General features: G+C 24.2%; 1 protein-coding gene across 1 annotated transcript; it reads right to left on the minus strand.

Annotated features, from left to right (window-relative positions):
* Positions 1-281: 281 nt before the first annotated feature.
* On the minus strand, positions 282-2,702 carry MRS44_016078 (uncharacterized protein; the record flags this gene model as incomplete). Its single annotated transcript, XM_046277816.2, has 1 exon — positions 282-2,702. One exon carries the CDS (start codon positions 2,700-2,702, stop codon positions 282-284), a length of 2,421 nt encoding a protein of 806 aa, XP_046125282.2.
* Between the last annotated feature and the right edge of the window lie 14,654 nt (positions 2,703-17,356).

Raw genomic sequence — 17,356 nt, forward strand, 5'->3', positions numbered from 1 at the left:
TAGGGTTTATATAAATTAAATACATCTAGAAATAAACTACGTTTTAAGTCCTAGCTAAATATAACCTTTTTAGAAACAGGCTCTGATTCCAACTAGAAAAATAAGTAGAGTCCTCTGAGTTCTGACTGATCTAAAAGCTGGAATGGGGTCTAGTACTGTCTTGAATACCTGTGTAGAACAGGTGACCGCCTCGAACATCACCAGCAATTTGCACCAGCATGCGATGATCTACATTGCGGCACTTTACGACGACATGAGGCTTAGTCTCAAAACTGATCGAATCATTCGAGTATCACCATCTTCCAGCTCCTCTCCAGACGAAGCCAGTCCTTTTCCTCCATCACAGTAATTCCAACACGGCTCCATATACCAGGCTCAACTTTGCTTTCCTTGATAATCATAATGTTTAGCTTCCCGGTCTCTTCGCCTCGGCAGATGTTGTAGTATCTCGAGATGACAATAAAGTTCATTATATGCTTTGCCAAATCGTTGACTGGCGTCGGCAGAGCAGTGACTCTCGGCGGACTGGGTGGAGTGTTCAGGACGAGAGACAAAACTTCATCTGAGCTGAATCCTGCATCCAGCTCTAGAATTCCATCTCCGGTGTCGACGTAAAGTGTATCTCCCATGCGATCTTTGAGCCATGCAGTGTTCTGGGCATGGCTTGTCCAGAACACTAGGTGGCCAGTATCATACACGGGGTCAAGCTTCAAGTCCGTCTCTGAAATGTGGAGGAATTTGACCTGCGAGACCGGTCCACCATTGTAGTCCGTAATAGGTCCCGCGATAGTGGTAACTCCTTTCCATTTTGGAGCAGAATCCCTGTCCTTGGGGCAATCGTCGGATTGAGCTTCTGGGCAACTCATGTCAACCGGTCGAACGGTGCCATCGCTCATCAATGAGTAGAATATCAGCTCTGACTTTGAATCACCTGTACGGGTTCTGTTGGCCAGTTCTCGATTGTAGATTTTGGCACCGATAAAACCTGTCCAGCCAAGCCACGACCAGCTTGGATACGGGATGTCACGGACCAGGGACCCCTCGACAACTCGATACAACTCCTCACGACGTCCGATACCAAATTCCCATATGAGACTTTGGTCAAACCTTTCTGTTGGCAAACCCCAGTGGATTTTCTCCTTGTTCAAATGTTCGTACCGTCGTATTATCCCCAGAAAGGCGGGAAGCACGTCAGCAGGAAATGTAAACTGTCGTTTACTGTACTGCGCGATGTAGACTGCCAGAGCCTCTTTAGAAAACTTGGCATACCCGTCATCCCACTCGTCATTGCAACCCAAGGCTTGCGGGAGAATCCAGACCGGTGGTTCGGATGGCTCGAGTATGATCTCTTCATCCCACATGGAGCGATCGCAAAGCCAATAGACTTGGGATGCGGTGAATACCAATACGCGCCTGGAGAGCAGCCTTTCCTGGAACGTCCATCCCCGTGAGCTCCACCTCGAGGATGGGAGCGTATCGTTTCGGGACAGAGCTGCCGTGGTTGCAAGACACAAACCCTCTGGGGAAACTCGCACATGACGGTAGAAGATGTCCCGCGGTTTCGCTGCCATCCCGGCAAGGCCAGCTTCAGAGTTCTCACCGCACGCAGCCAGGACTGTTAGAACTGCACCTGAATACACCAGGTCCATCTGTGATGTCTGAACGCTTAAATCGCTCATGTCGTCTTGAAGGATGCACAGAGCATCTACCCAGAGATATCGCTCCTTGAGATCCAAGGTGAGTGACATGGCATCCTGAACTGTCCGTGGGACAGCGATTCTGTCTAGACCATTGACTTTCTGGAGTTGCGCAGAGTTCCGACTAGTCAAGCACCTGTCCAAGCGCGACTCCAAGGCGTGATTATCGTATCCCCAAACATAACTGAGAGCAATGTACCGGCACTTCGGAGGCAAATACACGACCCGACGCTCCTTGACATCGATGACCCGGAGCACCCACGACTCGTCTTGGCCTCCACTGACCCAGGCTGGGCTGGCGCAGCAGTCCCCATGCTCCTCTTCGCACTGGCGCAGCCAGCCTCGAATTGTTGAGGGTTCTATTAGGGGACCGACTCTCCTCCCAGAGCCCAGGGGAGATATCGGCTGGCTGGTGTGCTTGTCCTCCACCCCGGCTTGGCCTTTGTCCCAAACAACCTGTAGCTTTACTGCATCGTCTCCAGAGAAAGTTACCCAGGGTGACGGCGACAACTTCACCCCGAGGCGAGAAACGCGTAGTCTTTTGTCCTGGTTGTGATCACCCTGCGCTTTCATTTTGTCATCTTCGGCATCGACCAGGTTCCTCTGAGAGCACAAGAATGACGGTGTGATATGACACACGATAGGTTCATCCGACCATGTTAATGGAAGTCCGTACTTTTGAACATCGTCAGCCTTCCATGGGTCGGGTGCTTGTCCTGACAGGTATTCGTCGATCCATTCTTCGGTAACTTCGCCGATGGGTAGAGTTTTGAATCCGTAGTAAACATCCGACATGTGGCCTGAAGGAGTCCGCTTATAGCGTTCTCTCAGCGCGTCGAGGATGAGAGCGCATAACTGACACTTATCGGCCCGCTGAATGATGCTTTCGAGGTTTCCGAGTTGGATGTTGATTCGGGGGACGGATCCAACTTCTAGGGTATAGATGAGGGATTTAAAGTCGATAGTTTCGCAAGTGCTGCAGAGCGCGTCAACTGACGGACTCATTTCAGCAGGATACAGATTGAAAGCACAGGAGATTCTTTCTTTTAAAAAGCGTTTTGCTTGATTGATTACTTCCTCTGCGGTTATAGTTACGTTCTTAGTCCCACCTGTATGCCCAGGTCGCGGGATCTAGGAAAGAGCGGAAGCACCTCGGACTAATACTTATCCGTGGCGCCCCACTTCGCCGATGTTAACAAAAAGCGACAAGGCAAGAATAGTATTACTGGCGAGAATGAAATTTTTAAAAATATAATATAAAACTATATAAAAACCCTTAATAGTAAGGCCTTAGGGAGTTCTTTAAGGTTTTATCTTATAGCTTTACTAATAATTTAATAATAGCTTAAAGGGGCAAAGTTATTTAAAATATTATATAAATAAAAATAATATTAAAAATTTCTAAGAAATAAGTATTTATTAATAAATTAGACTTATTCTTAAACTTATATATATTACTTATATTATTATTTTTATAAGTATTTTTTTATTTAAGTTATAATATAGCCTCTTTATTTAAGCCTAATATATTAATACTTTAAAATTACTTAATATATATAATAAGTATATAATATATCTAAGTATATAATATACTTTTCCCTCTTATACCTAACTTTTTATTTAATTAATTAATTTTATAACTACTAATTATCTTAGACTTAAATATAGAGACTAAAACCCTTCTTGCCCTTTAGGCTATTTAAAATAACCTAAAGCTAAGCGTCTAATACGCTATAAAGATCTATAAGGTCTCTGAGCTAAGGCAATATTATTATAAATAAGGCATTTAATCGCGATATAATTAAATCTTAAAGTTATACTAATTATCTAATCTAAAGGAATAAATCTTAATTTAATTTATTCTTAACTTAGATTTATAAGGATTTTCTGTATAATTATATTTTATTAAAGAAATAACTAATTAATTACTTATTAAATATAATATATTACTTATTAATAAGTGCTAAGCTTATAACTATATTATATAATATTAAGAGCTTAAGAGATATTTTTTTTATAAATATAATTATTAAAGAGCTAAGTATAAAGATTTAATTATTATTTATAATTAATTTAGGCTTATAGTAAATATAATTGCGAAATAGAATATTAAATTAAATAGTATTTAGAATTTTAATAAGATTAGCTTTATAATAAATATAATTTAAAGTAAAATAATTAGTATAACTATAAATAAATATAAAAAGCTAAAATTAATATAGCTTAGAAATTAAAAATAAATTATAATTATTTAAGTAATTAATATAAAAAACTAAGTAATTTAATTAGTTATTATTAATATAAAGTAATATTATTTTATTAATTAATATTAAAAAAGTAATCTCTTAAGGAATTAAGTTATTATAATAAGTTAAAATAATTAAATAAATAATAATATTAATCTTAAATAATTAAAATATTTTAATTAATATATAAGTAATTAATTAATTAGTTTTTATTATTTTTTAATTCTTAATAGCTATAAAAGTTATTATTTTATTAACTTTAAGAGATATAATAAAAAAAAAATTATTATATTTTATATATTACCTTATTTATTTATTTATTTTAGTCTTTTAATATTAGGCATTTTAATTTACTTAAATAAGCTTATAATTAAGGAATAAAATATTTAATTAACTACTTTATTGTGACGGTCGTGTATATTCCCAAGGGATAAACCGGTCGTGCTAGGTTTATGTTGGCAGGGGATTAAGCGCGTTGTCTTAGACGGGGTGTAAGTCACGTCTAGTAATATGCTCAAAGGTATTGAGTGTAACCAAGTTGTATTGATAGCTGAGGTAGCTACTACATAAGAAAGTGCAATGAGTGTGTTCTATATACTTGGGGATTTTTCCCTGATCACTTGTTCCAAGAGGTTGATCAGAGTGATCGTGTAAGTGATCATAGGTGATCACGAAGTGATCACCGTGATCGTTCGGCTCCCAGGGGTGATCGCGCCTTGATTGGTAGGTAACAGTGGATCCCCCCTTGGTCACGTGACGAGTGTTTTGTCAGGTCGTGACATTTATAACTTATATTTCTAAGACTAAGTTTTTTTTAACCTTTTATATTATATATTAAGTTATTATAATAAAAAGAAATATTAAGTTAATCTTTAAAAGAACTAAGCTTATCTCTCTTAACTTAGAAAATATAATCTTAAAGCTTAATATATAGCTATAAACTTTAATACCTACTAGGAAGGTAATTAGTCTTATAGCCCCTTAGGTCTTAAAGACCTTAAAGATTATACTTAAGGCTAGATCTTAGTTTAAATACCTTAAAAAATAAATTAAGAGATATTATTATAGCTTTATAAAGTTAATTATTATAGCTATAAAGTCTCTTAAGAAAGGGATAAAAGTAATTATATATAAAGTTACCTTATTAATTATTAAAAACTAAGAGCTTTAATAAATAAATAATATATTAAGCTAATATTAAAGAGTTAATAGGATTAAATTATAAAAAGGAGGGGTAATAATAATAAATTAAATAAGGTAAATAATTAATTAAATAAATATTAATATATAAGTAATTAGAAAATTATTAAAAACTAATAATTAAGAAAGGTTATTTAGACTAAGTATTTAATAATATAATATATATTATTTATTATTAAAATTACTGTTAAAATTATTATTATTTATATATTTATATAAGCTAAGATATATATATTATATATTTTACTAGATAGATTTAATTAATTAAACCTATAGGCTTTTATTTATTACTAAGTTTTAATTTAGTACCAAGCCCTAATATTAATATTTTTTAGGTTTAAACTCTAATACTAACTCTAAGAATTAACCCCTTTAAAACCTATAATACTAATAACCTCTATTTATTAATATAGTTATACTTATAGCTATATAGCTAGATCTTAGTTAGCTATAAGACTTTTTTAATCTTCTTATTTAGTATTATAGAAGGTATTAATATTAATAATAAGAGTTATAAGCTATACCTTATATAGGTATATATTATTATTATCTCTTAAGCTATTAAGAAAACTAATTTCCTTCTAAGTGAGATATTTATATTTCTTTAGCTTCTTTTTAAGGGCCTTTAATAAAAAAAGCTCTTTTTTAATAAAATTAAATTAATTATTTATATTATAATTAATATACTTAATAAGCAAGTATCTTATATAAGTAAATATCTTATAAATCCCTTAACTTTTATAATTATTATTTAATTAATTAATTCTTAACCACCTAGTATATTATAGTCTAATTATAAAGCTAAAATACTTTTTACTCTTTATGCCCTTTAAAATAACCTAAGTTTAAGTCTTTAATGCGCCGTAAATATATATATAGTCTCTTAAAAGACTCTTAGCTACTAGTAAAAAGGCATTTAATCTTAATGCGATATTATCTAGAAATTATATTAGCTATTTAATCTAGGGGAGTAAATTCTTATTTACTTTATTCTTAACCTAGATTTATAAGGATTTCCCTTATAGCTATATAATATAAAAGAAATAATTAATTATTTATTTATTAATCGCAATAAATTATTAATTAATATATATTAAGCTTATAACTTTATTAAGTAATACTTAGACCTTAAGATATATTTCTTTTATAAATATAATTATTAGAGCTAAGTATAAAGATCTAATTATTATTTATAATTAATTTTAACTTATAGTAAATATAATTATAAAGTATAATAGTTATTATAAGTATAAAAAGGTATTTAAACCTAAAATTAATATAGCCTAGAAACTAAGAATAGATTATAGTTATTTAAGTAATTAATATAAAAGGCTAAGTAATCTAGTTATTTATTATTAATATAAGCTAATATTACCTTACTAATTAATACTTTATCTATAGAAAGAATAATAACACAACACATAAACCACCCATAGCTAATTAAGGCTAAGAGGGCTGCTTAATAAGCAGTTAAAAAAGAGGTAAATTAGAAGGTAAAGATAAAAAGAATAACTAGCTAAGAGCTGTGGCGAAAGATGCCTCTTTTGATCAGGTGGTCACGTGATTAAGCACGTGACTAATAGGCTTGCCCGAGCCCTAACTTAATACTAAGATAATAACCTCTTAGGTAATTAAGTTATTATAATAACTTAAAATAGCTAGATTAATAATAAGATTAGTTTTAAATAGCTAAAGTATTTTAATTAATATATAACTAAGTAATTAAATAATTATTATTATTTTTTAATTCTTAATAGCGATAAAAATTATTATTTTATTAAATTTAAGAGATATTATAAAAAAAAAAATTATCTAGCTTTATATATTATCTTATTTATTATATTTATTTTAGCCTCTTAATATTAGGTATTTTAATATATTAAAAAAGACTTATAATTAAGAAATATAATATTTAATTAAATACTTAATTACTTATATTTTAAAGATAAAATTCTTTTTAGTATTTTATATTATATATAAGACTATTATAATAAAAAAAAATATTAAGGGTATATTTAAAAGAGCTAAGCTTATTCCTCTAGACTTAGAAAATATAATCTTAAAGCTTAATATATAATTATAAATATTAATATTAATTAAGAAGGTAATTAAATTATTAACCCCTTAGGCTTTAAAGACCTTAAAGATTATACTTAAGGTTAAATCTTAGTTTAAATACCTTAAAAGATAAATTAAAAGGCATTAAAGTAACTCCCTAGAGTTAATTTTAGAGGCTCTTTAAAGTCTTATAAAAGGGATAAAAGCTATTATATATTAAGTTACCTTATTAATTATTAAGAATAAAGACCTTTAAGAGGTAAATAAGATATTAAGTTAGCGCTAAAGGGTAAAAAGGATTAAATTATAAAAAAGAGGAGTAATAATAATAAAAGAAGAAAGGTAAATAATTAATTAAATAAATATAGATATATAAGTAGTAATTAAATTATCGAGGAGTAATAATTAAGGGAGATTAATTAAACTTAGTATTTAGCGCTATAATATTTATAATAAGCCTAAGTATAATATAAGGATTTATTAAGTAATAATTAAGATATCTAGGGAAAAATATAATAAATAATATTAATTAATTAAATAATTTATAATATTTTTATTATAATTTTTATTTTAAGGATTAGGATTTTTAAGATACTTACTTATATAAGAGACTTACTTATTAAATATATTAAGTAAAAAGAAATTAAATAAAAGAAAAAAAAGGCTATAGTTAAAGATTATATATTTAATTTAAACCTTTTATTTAATAAGTTATATACTTATTATAATACTCTAGATAGCTTTATATAATATTATCTCTTATAGCTTATTATAAGTACTTTTTATACCTTTATAAAGCTTATAAACCTCTTTAATAAGGTTATTTTAAGTATATAAAAAGGTATATTAATAAGTATTAGCTATATTATTTTAATTTACTAATTAAAGGCCTTTATAGAAAATAGCTATTATAATCTTATTAATATATTATTAATTAATTAGCTAGTTCTAAATTAATTAATTAATTAATTAGTTATAGTTATTATTAGTAATAATTAAATCTTTTTTTATAAGGATAATAAAAGTAATTTTAACCTCTTTAAGTAATTAAAAATTATAAAAATAATTAAAAGGTTAATATTAAAGGGGAGCTATTATATAAAAGGGACTTTAATTACTTTAATTAATTAAAATATAAGTTATTTATTATAAATAAAGCTAGTTTTAATATATTATTAAAGCTATTAATAATTATATATATAAACCTTATTAATTTAACCTTATTAAGACCTTAGGCTTTAGGTATAAAGCCTTTAATATTAAAATTACTAAGATATTAATTAAGATACTTTAATTCTTATTTTACGTAGCATAAAGTAATAAAATAATATTAATTCCTAGATATAATTATACCTCTATATTTTAGGACTTATAACTAGTTATATTATATTAATTAATTTTTAAAATAGTTTAATTAAATATTTAAGATTTATTAAAAGTATATATTATAACTTAATAAAAGTGCTATATTAAGAAATAATAAATATATATAAGTAAATTATATAATAGTACTTATATTAACTAAACTTAGGTAAAACCTGCTATTAATAATAAATAAATAATAATTAATTATAAAGCTTTTAATTAAAATTTAAAAAATAAAAAAAAATAAAAAAAATAAAAATATAATATATAAAAGTAAGTTAAGGTCTAGGATAAGACTAATATATATTAATATAATAAAAGAAAAAAAAAGCTTTATAATATAAAAAATAAAACTTATAAAAGCTATATTAAGAATTAAATTTAAAGTATTTAAGTTATAAGTTAGAAATTTTATTACTTAATTATATAACTTATTTCTATTAATAAGTTAGGCTTATCCTTAAACCTATATATATTACTTATATTATTATTCTTAAGGGAATCCCCTCTTTCCCCTTTAAGCCATAATATAACCTTCTTAATTAGGCCTAATATACTAATAATCTCGAGATTACTTAGCTTAATATTAAAGGTATATAACTACCCTTAGAGCTATTATATAGGGCCTAATTTAATATAGCCCTTTAATATAAAAATATTACCTTAATATTACTAATATTATCTTAAAATAACTTCTTTTATTAAGATAGCCTTTAACTAAAGCCTAGATATTTTTATATATTCTCCTAAGTCTTTATATTACTTAAGTATATATAAAATTACTTTTATTTCTTTTATGCCTATAATAGCTTATTTACCTTAATCCTCGCTAAGAGCTTAAAATACTTAAGTCTAAGTAGTTTTAATATTATAAGTATTAATTTTTAATTAAATATAATCTTTTTTTATTTTTATTTTTATTTAAATACTAATATTATCTTTTATTATATTTCTTTTTATAATATATATTATTTAGTTAATTTATTTTTCTTATAATTCTAATTATACCTTTATTAGTTATATAGCTAATAAGATATTATATTTTTATTATATTACTTAGGCTTATTAAGATTTTATTTTATTATATATAATTAATAATAAGTTAAAAACTTATATCTTTTATAATTATAATTATAAGGGGTATAATATAATAAATAACTTTAATTCTTATTTCTTTTTATTAACCTTTTATTAATACCCTTAAAACTTCTAGGTATAACTTATGCTTATTAAATAGCTATAAAGGGCCTCTAATAATAATATAATAACTTAGATAATAATTAATCTTATTATTAAGTTAAATAAATAATTATTACCTTAATTAATTATAGTTTTACTTAGAACTTAATTCTTAAGTATTTAATTAAATTAGCTTTAAGTATTCTTATTAGAGTTACCTTAAAGGATAAAATAATACTTTAAGAGTTAATTTCCTCTTAGTAATTATTAACCTTTTTCTTTTATAATTAATATATATTTTCTTTTTTCTCTTAAATCTCTATAATTAACTTATATATCTTATAAGTAGGTATTAACCTCTCTCTCTTTAAGATTTAATCTTATATAATAATTATTATACCTTTATATATTACTAATAATTTCCTTACTTATACTCTTAAGAAAGCTATCTTATAGCTTAATAACTATAAGAATACTTCTTATCCTAAGGAGATTAATACTAATAAGTTAGCTCTAAGTATTAATACTAATTTCTTATAGCTTTTATTTTTTTATTAAAATAACTTAGCCCTTAATTATATTATCTTATATATTAAGAAACCTCTAGTTTATAATACCTATAAGTAAATTACCTTAGGGCTAGCTCTTAGAGGCTATATTTCTTAATAATAATATATTATTAATAATAATAATTATTCCTTAAGTAATAATTTATCTAATAATAACTAGGCTATTTATACTTATCTTTTTAATTTTTTTTTTATTTTTATTATTTTTTTCCTCTAGGCCTAAGGTCCCTTAATATTATAAGCCTTTAGCTTTACTAAGAGAAATCTATTTTATTATTAGCTTTAGTTATTATTAATATAAATAAGTCTTATACTTTTTTTAAAATAAACTTATAATATACCTTATACTTTTTATTTATTTACTTAATATTTCTTTTCTTAGTAATCTAATTTTAATAGCCCCTTTTAAGCTTTAATTTACTTATTCTTATTAAAGGTATATAACTATATAATTTCTCTTATTAAGGCCTTTAAGGCTTTTAATTTAATAATCTAGCTTTTTATTTCTTTACTTAGGCTTTAATTTAAGGGCTTTAATAAATGTATTATATAATTATATATCTTTTTCTTTTTATTAATTAAATAACTCTTAGTTCTTTTTTTATTATAGCCTTATTAAAATATCTTTTAGGCTAAATTAAATATAAAATTATTTAAATTTATTTAATAAGAGAACTTTTATTAAGCTATTAATAATATGCTTATTTAAGAGAGTATATTTTACTTTAATCTTTTTTTTTTAATCTCTTATCTTAGCTAATAATTATATATATTTATATAATAGAGCTTTATATATAATTAAATAAGCTTTACCTTAATAAAGTAAATTAATTATTTATTATTATATTAAATTATAACTTTAATTAATATTATTAGATCTTATTAAGCTATTAGCCTTATAAGGTTAACTCTTAGGGTAAATAATAATTAACTTATAAAGATACTCTTTTTAATAACTTATAAAAGAGCTAAGAGTTTTGCTTTTATAGTAAATATAATAATTATATTTTATTTATTTACTTTTTAAGTAATTATTTCTTTAAATTACCTTATATTAAATACTTAAGAGCTCTTTTAATTCTTTATATTATTAATTAAGCTTATATTAATAGCTATAAAAATTATATCCTTCTTAAACCCTTAATTTACTTTAAAGCTAAACGTATAATCCTTAATTTAAAATAAATATTATAAGACCTAATTAATAGCCTAATAATATTAAGGGCCTAGGTTTTAATTAAATATTATAAGCCTATTTATAATAAAAGTAATATTTAGCTAAGTTATTATTATAATATATATAATTATATTTATTTTTCTTAAATATAAATTAATACTCCCTAGGGATATTAATTTATTATAAGGAGAGAATTCTTTTTATATTATTAAGATAATTATCTTAAACTAAGGTAAGTTATTAATAAGAAAGTAATATATCTTATTAATATAAATAACTTAAGAGAGCTATAATTAATAGCTCTCTTAATCTTATATAACCTTTATCCCTAAGAATTAATAAAAGGTTTTTTCCCTTAAGGTAATATAATTTTTATAAATTTTTTATTAATATTACTATTTTCTCTTATTTATACTTTAAAAAATATAAAATATAATTATTTATATAAAAAAATAAAATAATATTATTAATTATTTAATAATAATCTTTACTTAGTATCTTTTTTATATTATTACTTAAAAGACTTTTCTTAAAGTAATATTATTATAATAAAAGGGATTTTCTTAGTTTATATAAGGCTTTTTAAAGCTTTAATATTTTACTTAGCTTTTAATACTTTTTTAATATTTTTATAAAAATATTTTTATTAAGTAAGATATATATAAAGGTATTAATTATATTATATTATAATATCTTATAATTAAAGTAATTAATAATAGCTATTAGGGTTTTAAATAATATATTTATAAGTATAACTATATATATATCTTAGTTATTTTTTATTTATTAATCTTTATAGACTATAAGGTATATCTTAATCTTAAGGAATTTATTATATTTATTTAATTTATAAGTATATACCTAATAATACCTTAGGACTTTATAGCTTTTTATTATTAGCCTTAAGACTTTTATTTATAAGTTTAATTACTTATAGCTTTAAAAGTATACCTCCTTAGCCTTATAAATTATATCTTAATATAAATAACTCTTTATATTTATATATAAATTAAAAAATTATTTTAATAGCCTCTAATATATATTAATATTAAGTTATTTTTTATTAATAAATATAAGGCTTTTTATATTACTCTTAGGGGCTTTTTATATACTTATATCTAAAAGGTAAGTTATATTTCTTTTTAATAATAATAAATTAGGGCTAGTTAAGCCTCTAAGTACCTTTTAATAAGTACTTTTATAATACTTTAAGAATTATAAAGTCCCTAAGAGAAATATAATATTAAAAGAGAGGTTTATATATACTTTGCTAAGAATATTTTTATTTTCTTTATATATATCTTCTTTATTATATCTCTTTATATTTAGGCTAATAGCCTAAGTATAAATAAATATTATTAATAAAGAGTTAAGTAATATAAAGAAGACTTTAAACTTAGCTAATATATATTCTCTTAATTTAAGAAGTCTCTCTTTATATAGTTTTTTTATTAATTTTAAAGAGAGGTCTTAAAGTGCTTTTCCTTTTTTATTATATTTTAACTTATTAACCTTATTTAATTTTTTATCTAGGGCTTATATAATTTATTAACTTAATGCCTTTTATTTTATTATAAGCTCTTAGATTTACCTTTAAATTACTTTAAGGTTTTTTTTAAAAAAATTATCTCTTAAAGACTTAATTTAGCTATTAAAGAATTATTTTTTATTAAATATAATATCTTAGGTTATAATTACTTCTTTATAAAATAAATTCTATATATAAAATAAATTACTTAAGCTATAATTAATAAGAAATCTTATTTATCTCTAGGAAGCTTATCTCTATAAGTAGCTTTATTATAATTAAGTATTAATTATAAAGGTATATACTTTATAGCTAAATATTTATATATATAAGAGATTTAATTTTAATATATTCTTAGAGTATTATTAAAAATAAAAGATTTTATAAAATAATTTTTTTTCTCTTTAAATTAAAAGTATATAATTATATAAATATATTATTATTTTTATTATTTCTAGCTAAAAATACTTTAAGAGCTTAGCTTTTATTTTTATTATGTTATTTTTTTAAATAATAATTACTTTAATATTCTTAGTTTTATTATTTTTTACTTAGGTATTTAATATAAAAGGCTTATAATATATTTCTCTCTTTTAAAGAGAAGTAATTACTTAGGGGTAAATTTTTATAATTTTATTATTATATTTAAAGACCTTTATTACTAACGAATATTAAACCTCTAAGAGCTTTAAGAACTCTCTTACTAATAAGAAAATAATACTTATATAATAATTAATAATATAATAATCTTATAAATAACCTAAGGCTTTATTTATAAAGATCTAAATAGAGATATAACCTTTATAGCCTTAAGTTATTAAATAAAAGTTTATAATAATATATTCCCTTAGTTATATTTTTTTTATTAATTTTTTAAGAGCTCTCTAGATTATTTATTAAGCCTTAGCTATATTATATATATAATAATTCACTATAATAATCCTTTTTAGGCCCTAGGGGTTATTTAGCCTTAATTTAATACCTCTAAAGGTAATTATAAGGTATTAAAAAATATCTAATCTTAGGTACTCTAAGTATTAATATTATATTAAGAAGTCTCCCTTAAGTAATCTTTATATTATATAAATTATATATTTATATCTTATCTTAAGAAAAAAGGTTATTACCTTATTAATTATAAATATAGCCTAATTAAGCTAGCTTTATTAAGTTACCTCTTAGTATTTTAAGATTTATTATCTATAAATCTTTTTTATTTCTTTAAGAGGGCTATTATTTATTTTTCTTATATAATTCTTACTTAGTCTTATATCTTATTAAAAGTTTTATTTTCTTAATTTAATAAAAGAAATAAGATTTATAATAAAATTAATATATAAGGTAATATCTTAAAGTTTTAGCCTTTTTATTAAATTATTAGCCTCTCTTAAGGTAATAATAATATCTTTATAGCTATTTATTAATATTTAATTTATTCTTCATTAAAAAAAATTTTTTATTAAGATAACTTATAAGTTTTTAAGCCTTAAGGTATCTCTAAAGAAAGATATATAGCCTTAGAGTTAAGTAATATATTATTTCTTAAAAGGTAATACTTAATAGCTAATAAGGTTATCTCTTAATTATAAGAGCTAATAAGTTATAATTAAGTTAACCTTTTTAATTTAATTTTTTATATTTAATTAACTAAGCTATTAATATTAAGAAAAATCTTTTTTTTTATTATTTTCTCTTAAAGTATATTTAGTTTATATTTCTTATATCTTTTCTTAGGGAATATATTATAATAATTAATTAAAAAATATAAATAATTATATATTAAGTATATTAATTATATACTTTTATTTTTAATCTCTTAGGCTTTTTTTTTTTTTTTAAAATTCCCCTAAGGTAGCCCTTTTATTATCTAAGTTTAAGAGCCTCTTTTAAGATATTTTTATTAATTATTATAAAAGTATTATATATTATTTTCTTTTTCTTTAAGGATTCTTTAAGGTTATTAAGGGCTTATTTTATATTTATAATTATAAGGGCTATTATAAGTTTATTTTCTCTTATATTATTTCTCTTTATTATATTATAACTAAGAATTTATAACTTAAGGAGTAATAAATAAAATACTTTAAGAAAATCTAAGAATTATACATTTATCTCCTTAGCTTCTTAGAAGTTTATATCTCTTACCTTAGTAATTATATTATATTACCTTATAATTTATTTATTAAGAGCTTAATAAGAGATTAAATAGCTTTAATAAGGGTTTATTAAGTAATTCTTATATACCTTTTAGGCCTTTTATTTCTTATTTATTATAATTAAAAAAATCTTTTATATAAAGATTTTATTTAATTTATAAATATATTATTAGCTAAGTAATAATAATAAATAAGGGGCTTATTAATTATTTTAAGGACTTAATTTTAAACCTTTATAATTCTTTTCTTAAGGTTTTTATATTTAAATAAGAGATATTTATAGAGGGTCTATAAGGAGTTATAAGTCTAGAGATTAATTACTAAGAGGTCTAAGATTATATTAGCCTTTTAGCTATTATTTATATTAGCTTTAAAAAGGGATTTTCTTCTTAGAAAATAATATATAAGCCTTATATTAAGGGAATTCTTTTAATAATTATTACCTTAGTCCTTAGGCCTTTTTTCTTTATATTTTATATATCTAGTATTATATAAGAATTTAATATAAGGCTAGGCTTATTTTTAGCTAATAGATTAATATAGACTTATAAATCTTAGTTTTTTACCTTTATTTTAAGGATATTATACTAAGTAACCTAATTATTCTTAAAGGCTAGCTTTATATTTATATTTATTATTATTATTTAAAGAGTAATTAATAAATATTTTTTTATTTAATATTTTAATTAATAATTATTAATTTATATATAATACTCTTAATTATTAATAAGTTAAGCTTATTTTTAAACTTATATATATTACTTATATTATTATTTTTAAGGGAATCCTTTTTTTCCCTTTTAGGTTATAATATAGCCTTCTTAATTAGGCCTAATATATTAATAATCTAGAGATTACCTAGCCTAATATTAAAGGTATATAATTACCCTTAGAGTTATTATATAAGGCTTAATTGAATAATTTCTCTTAATTAAGTTACTTAGTCTAATATTTATAATAATTAATAAAGTCTTTAAAGTAATATATATAATATATACCTCTTTAAGATAATAATTACCTTTTTAATAATAAAAATAAAAATATATATAAATTATTATATAAAAAGTTAAGCTTTATAATAAAATTTAGCTATATATAAGATAGTAAAGAAATAATATATTATAAACCTAACCCTATTTATAGAGGTATAAGAGAGGGTAGGATATTAACTACTAGTATTTAAAAGAGTTAAAAGTAAAAAAAGAGAAAAAAGTTAATTATTAATATAAGAATTAATAATAATAAGGAGTAAAGAGTTAGTAATAGTAGTTATTAACCGCTAATATAAGAGTTAGTAATAATAAGTAGTAAAGAGAGTTAGAAGTAGTAATTACTAATTATTAATATTTAGGGTAATATAAAGCGCTATTTAGGTTAAGCGCTATTTATTATAGCCCATGCCGCGATTAAATATATATCGCCATATAGCACGGCTTAATATATTCTACTCACTCGGTGCGAGTAAGCGGGACCTACTTTCTCACTCCGGGCAAGTAAGAATATAATACTATCTCACGATAGGCATCGTGAGATGCTCCCTAGACCCTACCTATAAAAAACCATATAATATCCCTTAGATAGATACTCTCGCTACCTTAGCTTTTAATATAACTTAATTACATAAGAATACTTCTTAACCTTATCAGACGTAATTCGCCACCCTATACTCAGTATACCACGCCCCGTTGCAATTGCTAATATAAACCAAATCAGGTTACGGTTTACTACGTTAGGAACCTTAACCGTCACAACTACCACCAGTATCGAAACGTCTGCTATAGATATAACTGTAACCACAGATATAAGGCTAGAACTTTTACACGGCTACTATGGTGTCCTTAAGTCCCCAGATTCTTAGTTGCCATAGAATCAGATATAACATGTTAAACCAAACGCAGCACCTCTATTATTACGGCCATATATTAATCCACTACTACATACATGCAATCAGCCTCTGATGCTTACTACAGCTACGTGTTAGTCTATGAATGACTAGCCGCCACTACTTGCCCATATGTTATATTTAGTAGCAATGTAGAGACTGCAAAACAATCGTCTATAGCCCGGTTAAACATTCTCCAATGTGATTCCTTATACTACCTCCATCTAGCAGCTATATAAGTACGTGCAACCCCTTGCTTGTCAGCTTCTGGCCACATGCGAGATGATAAAGAAAATAGC

This window comes from Fusarium solani, assembly GCF_023522795.1.
Source record: "Fusarium solani strain SB1 chromosome Unknown bctg00000012, whole genome shotgun sequence".
NCBI lineage: Eukaryota > Fungi > Ascomycota > Sordariomycetes > Hypocreales > Nectriaceae > Fusarium > Fusarium solani.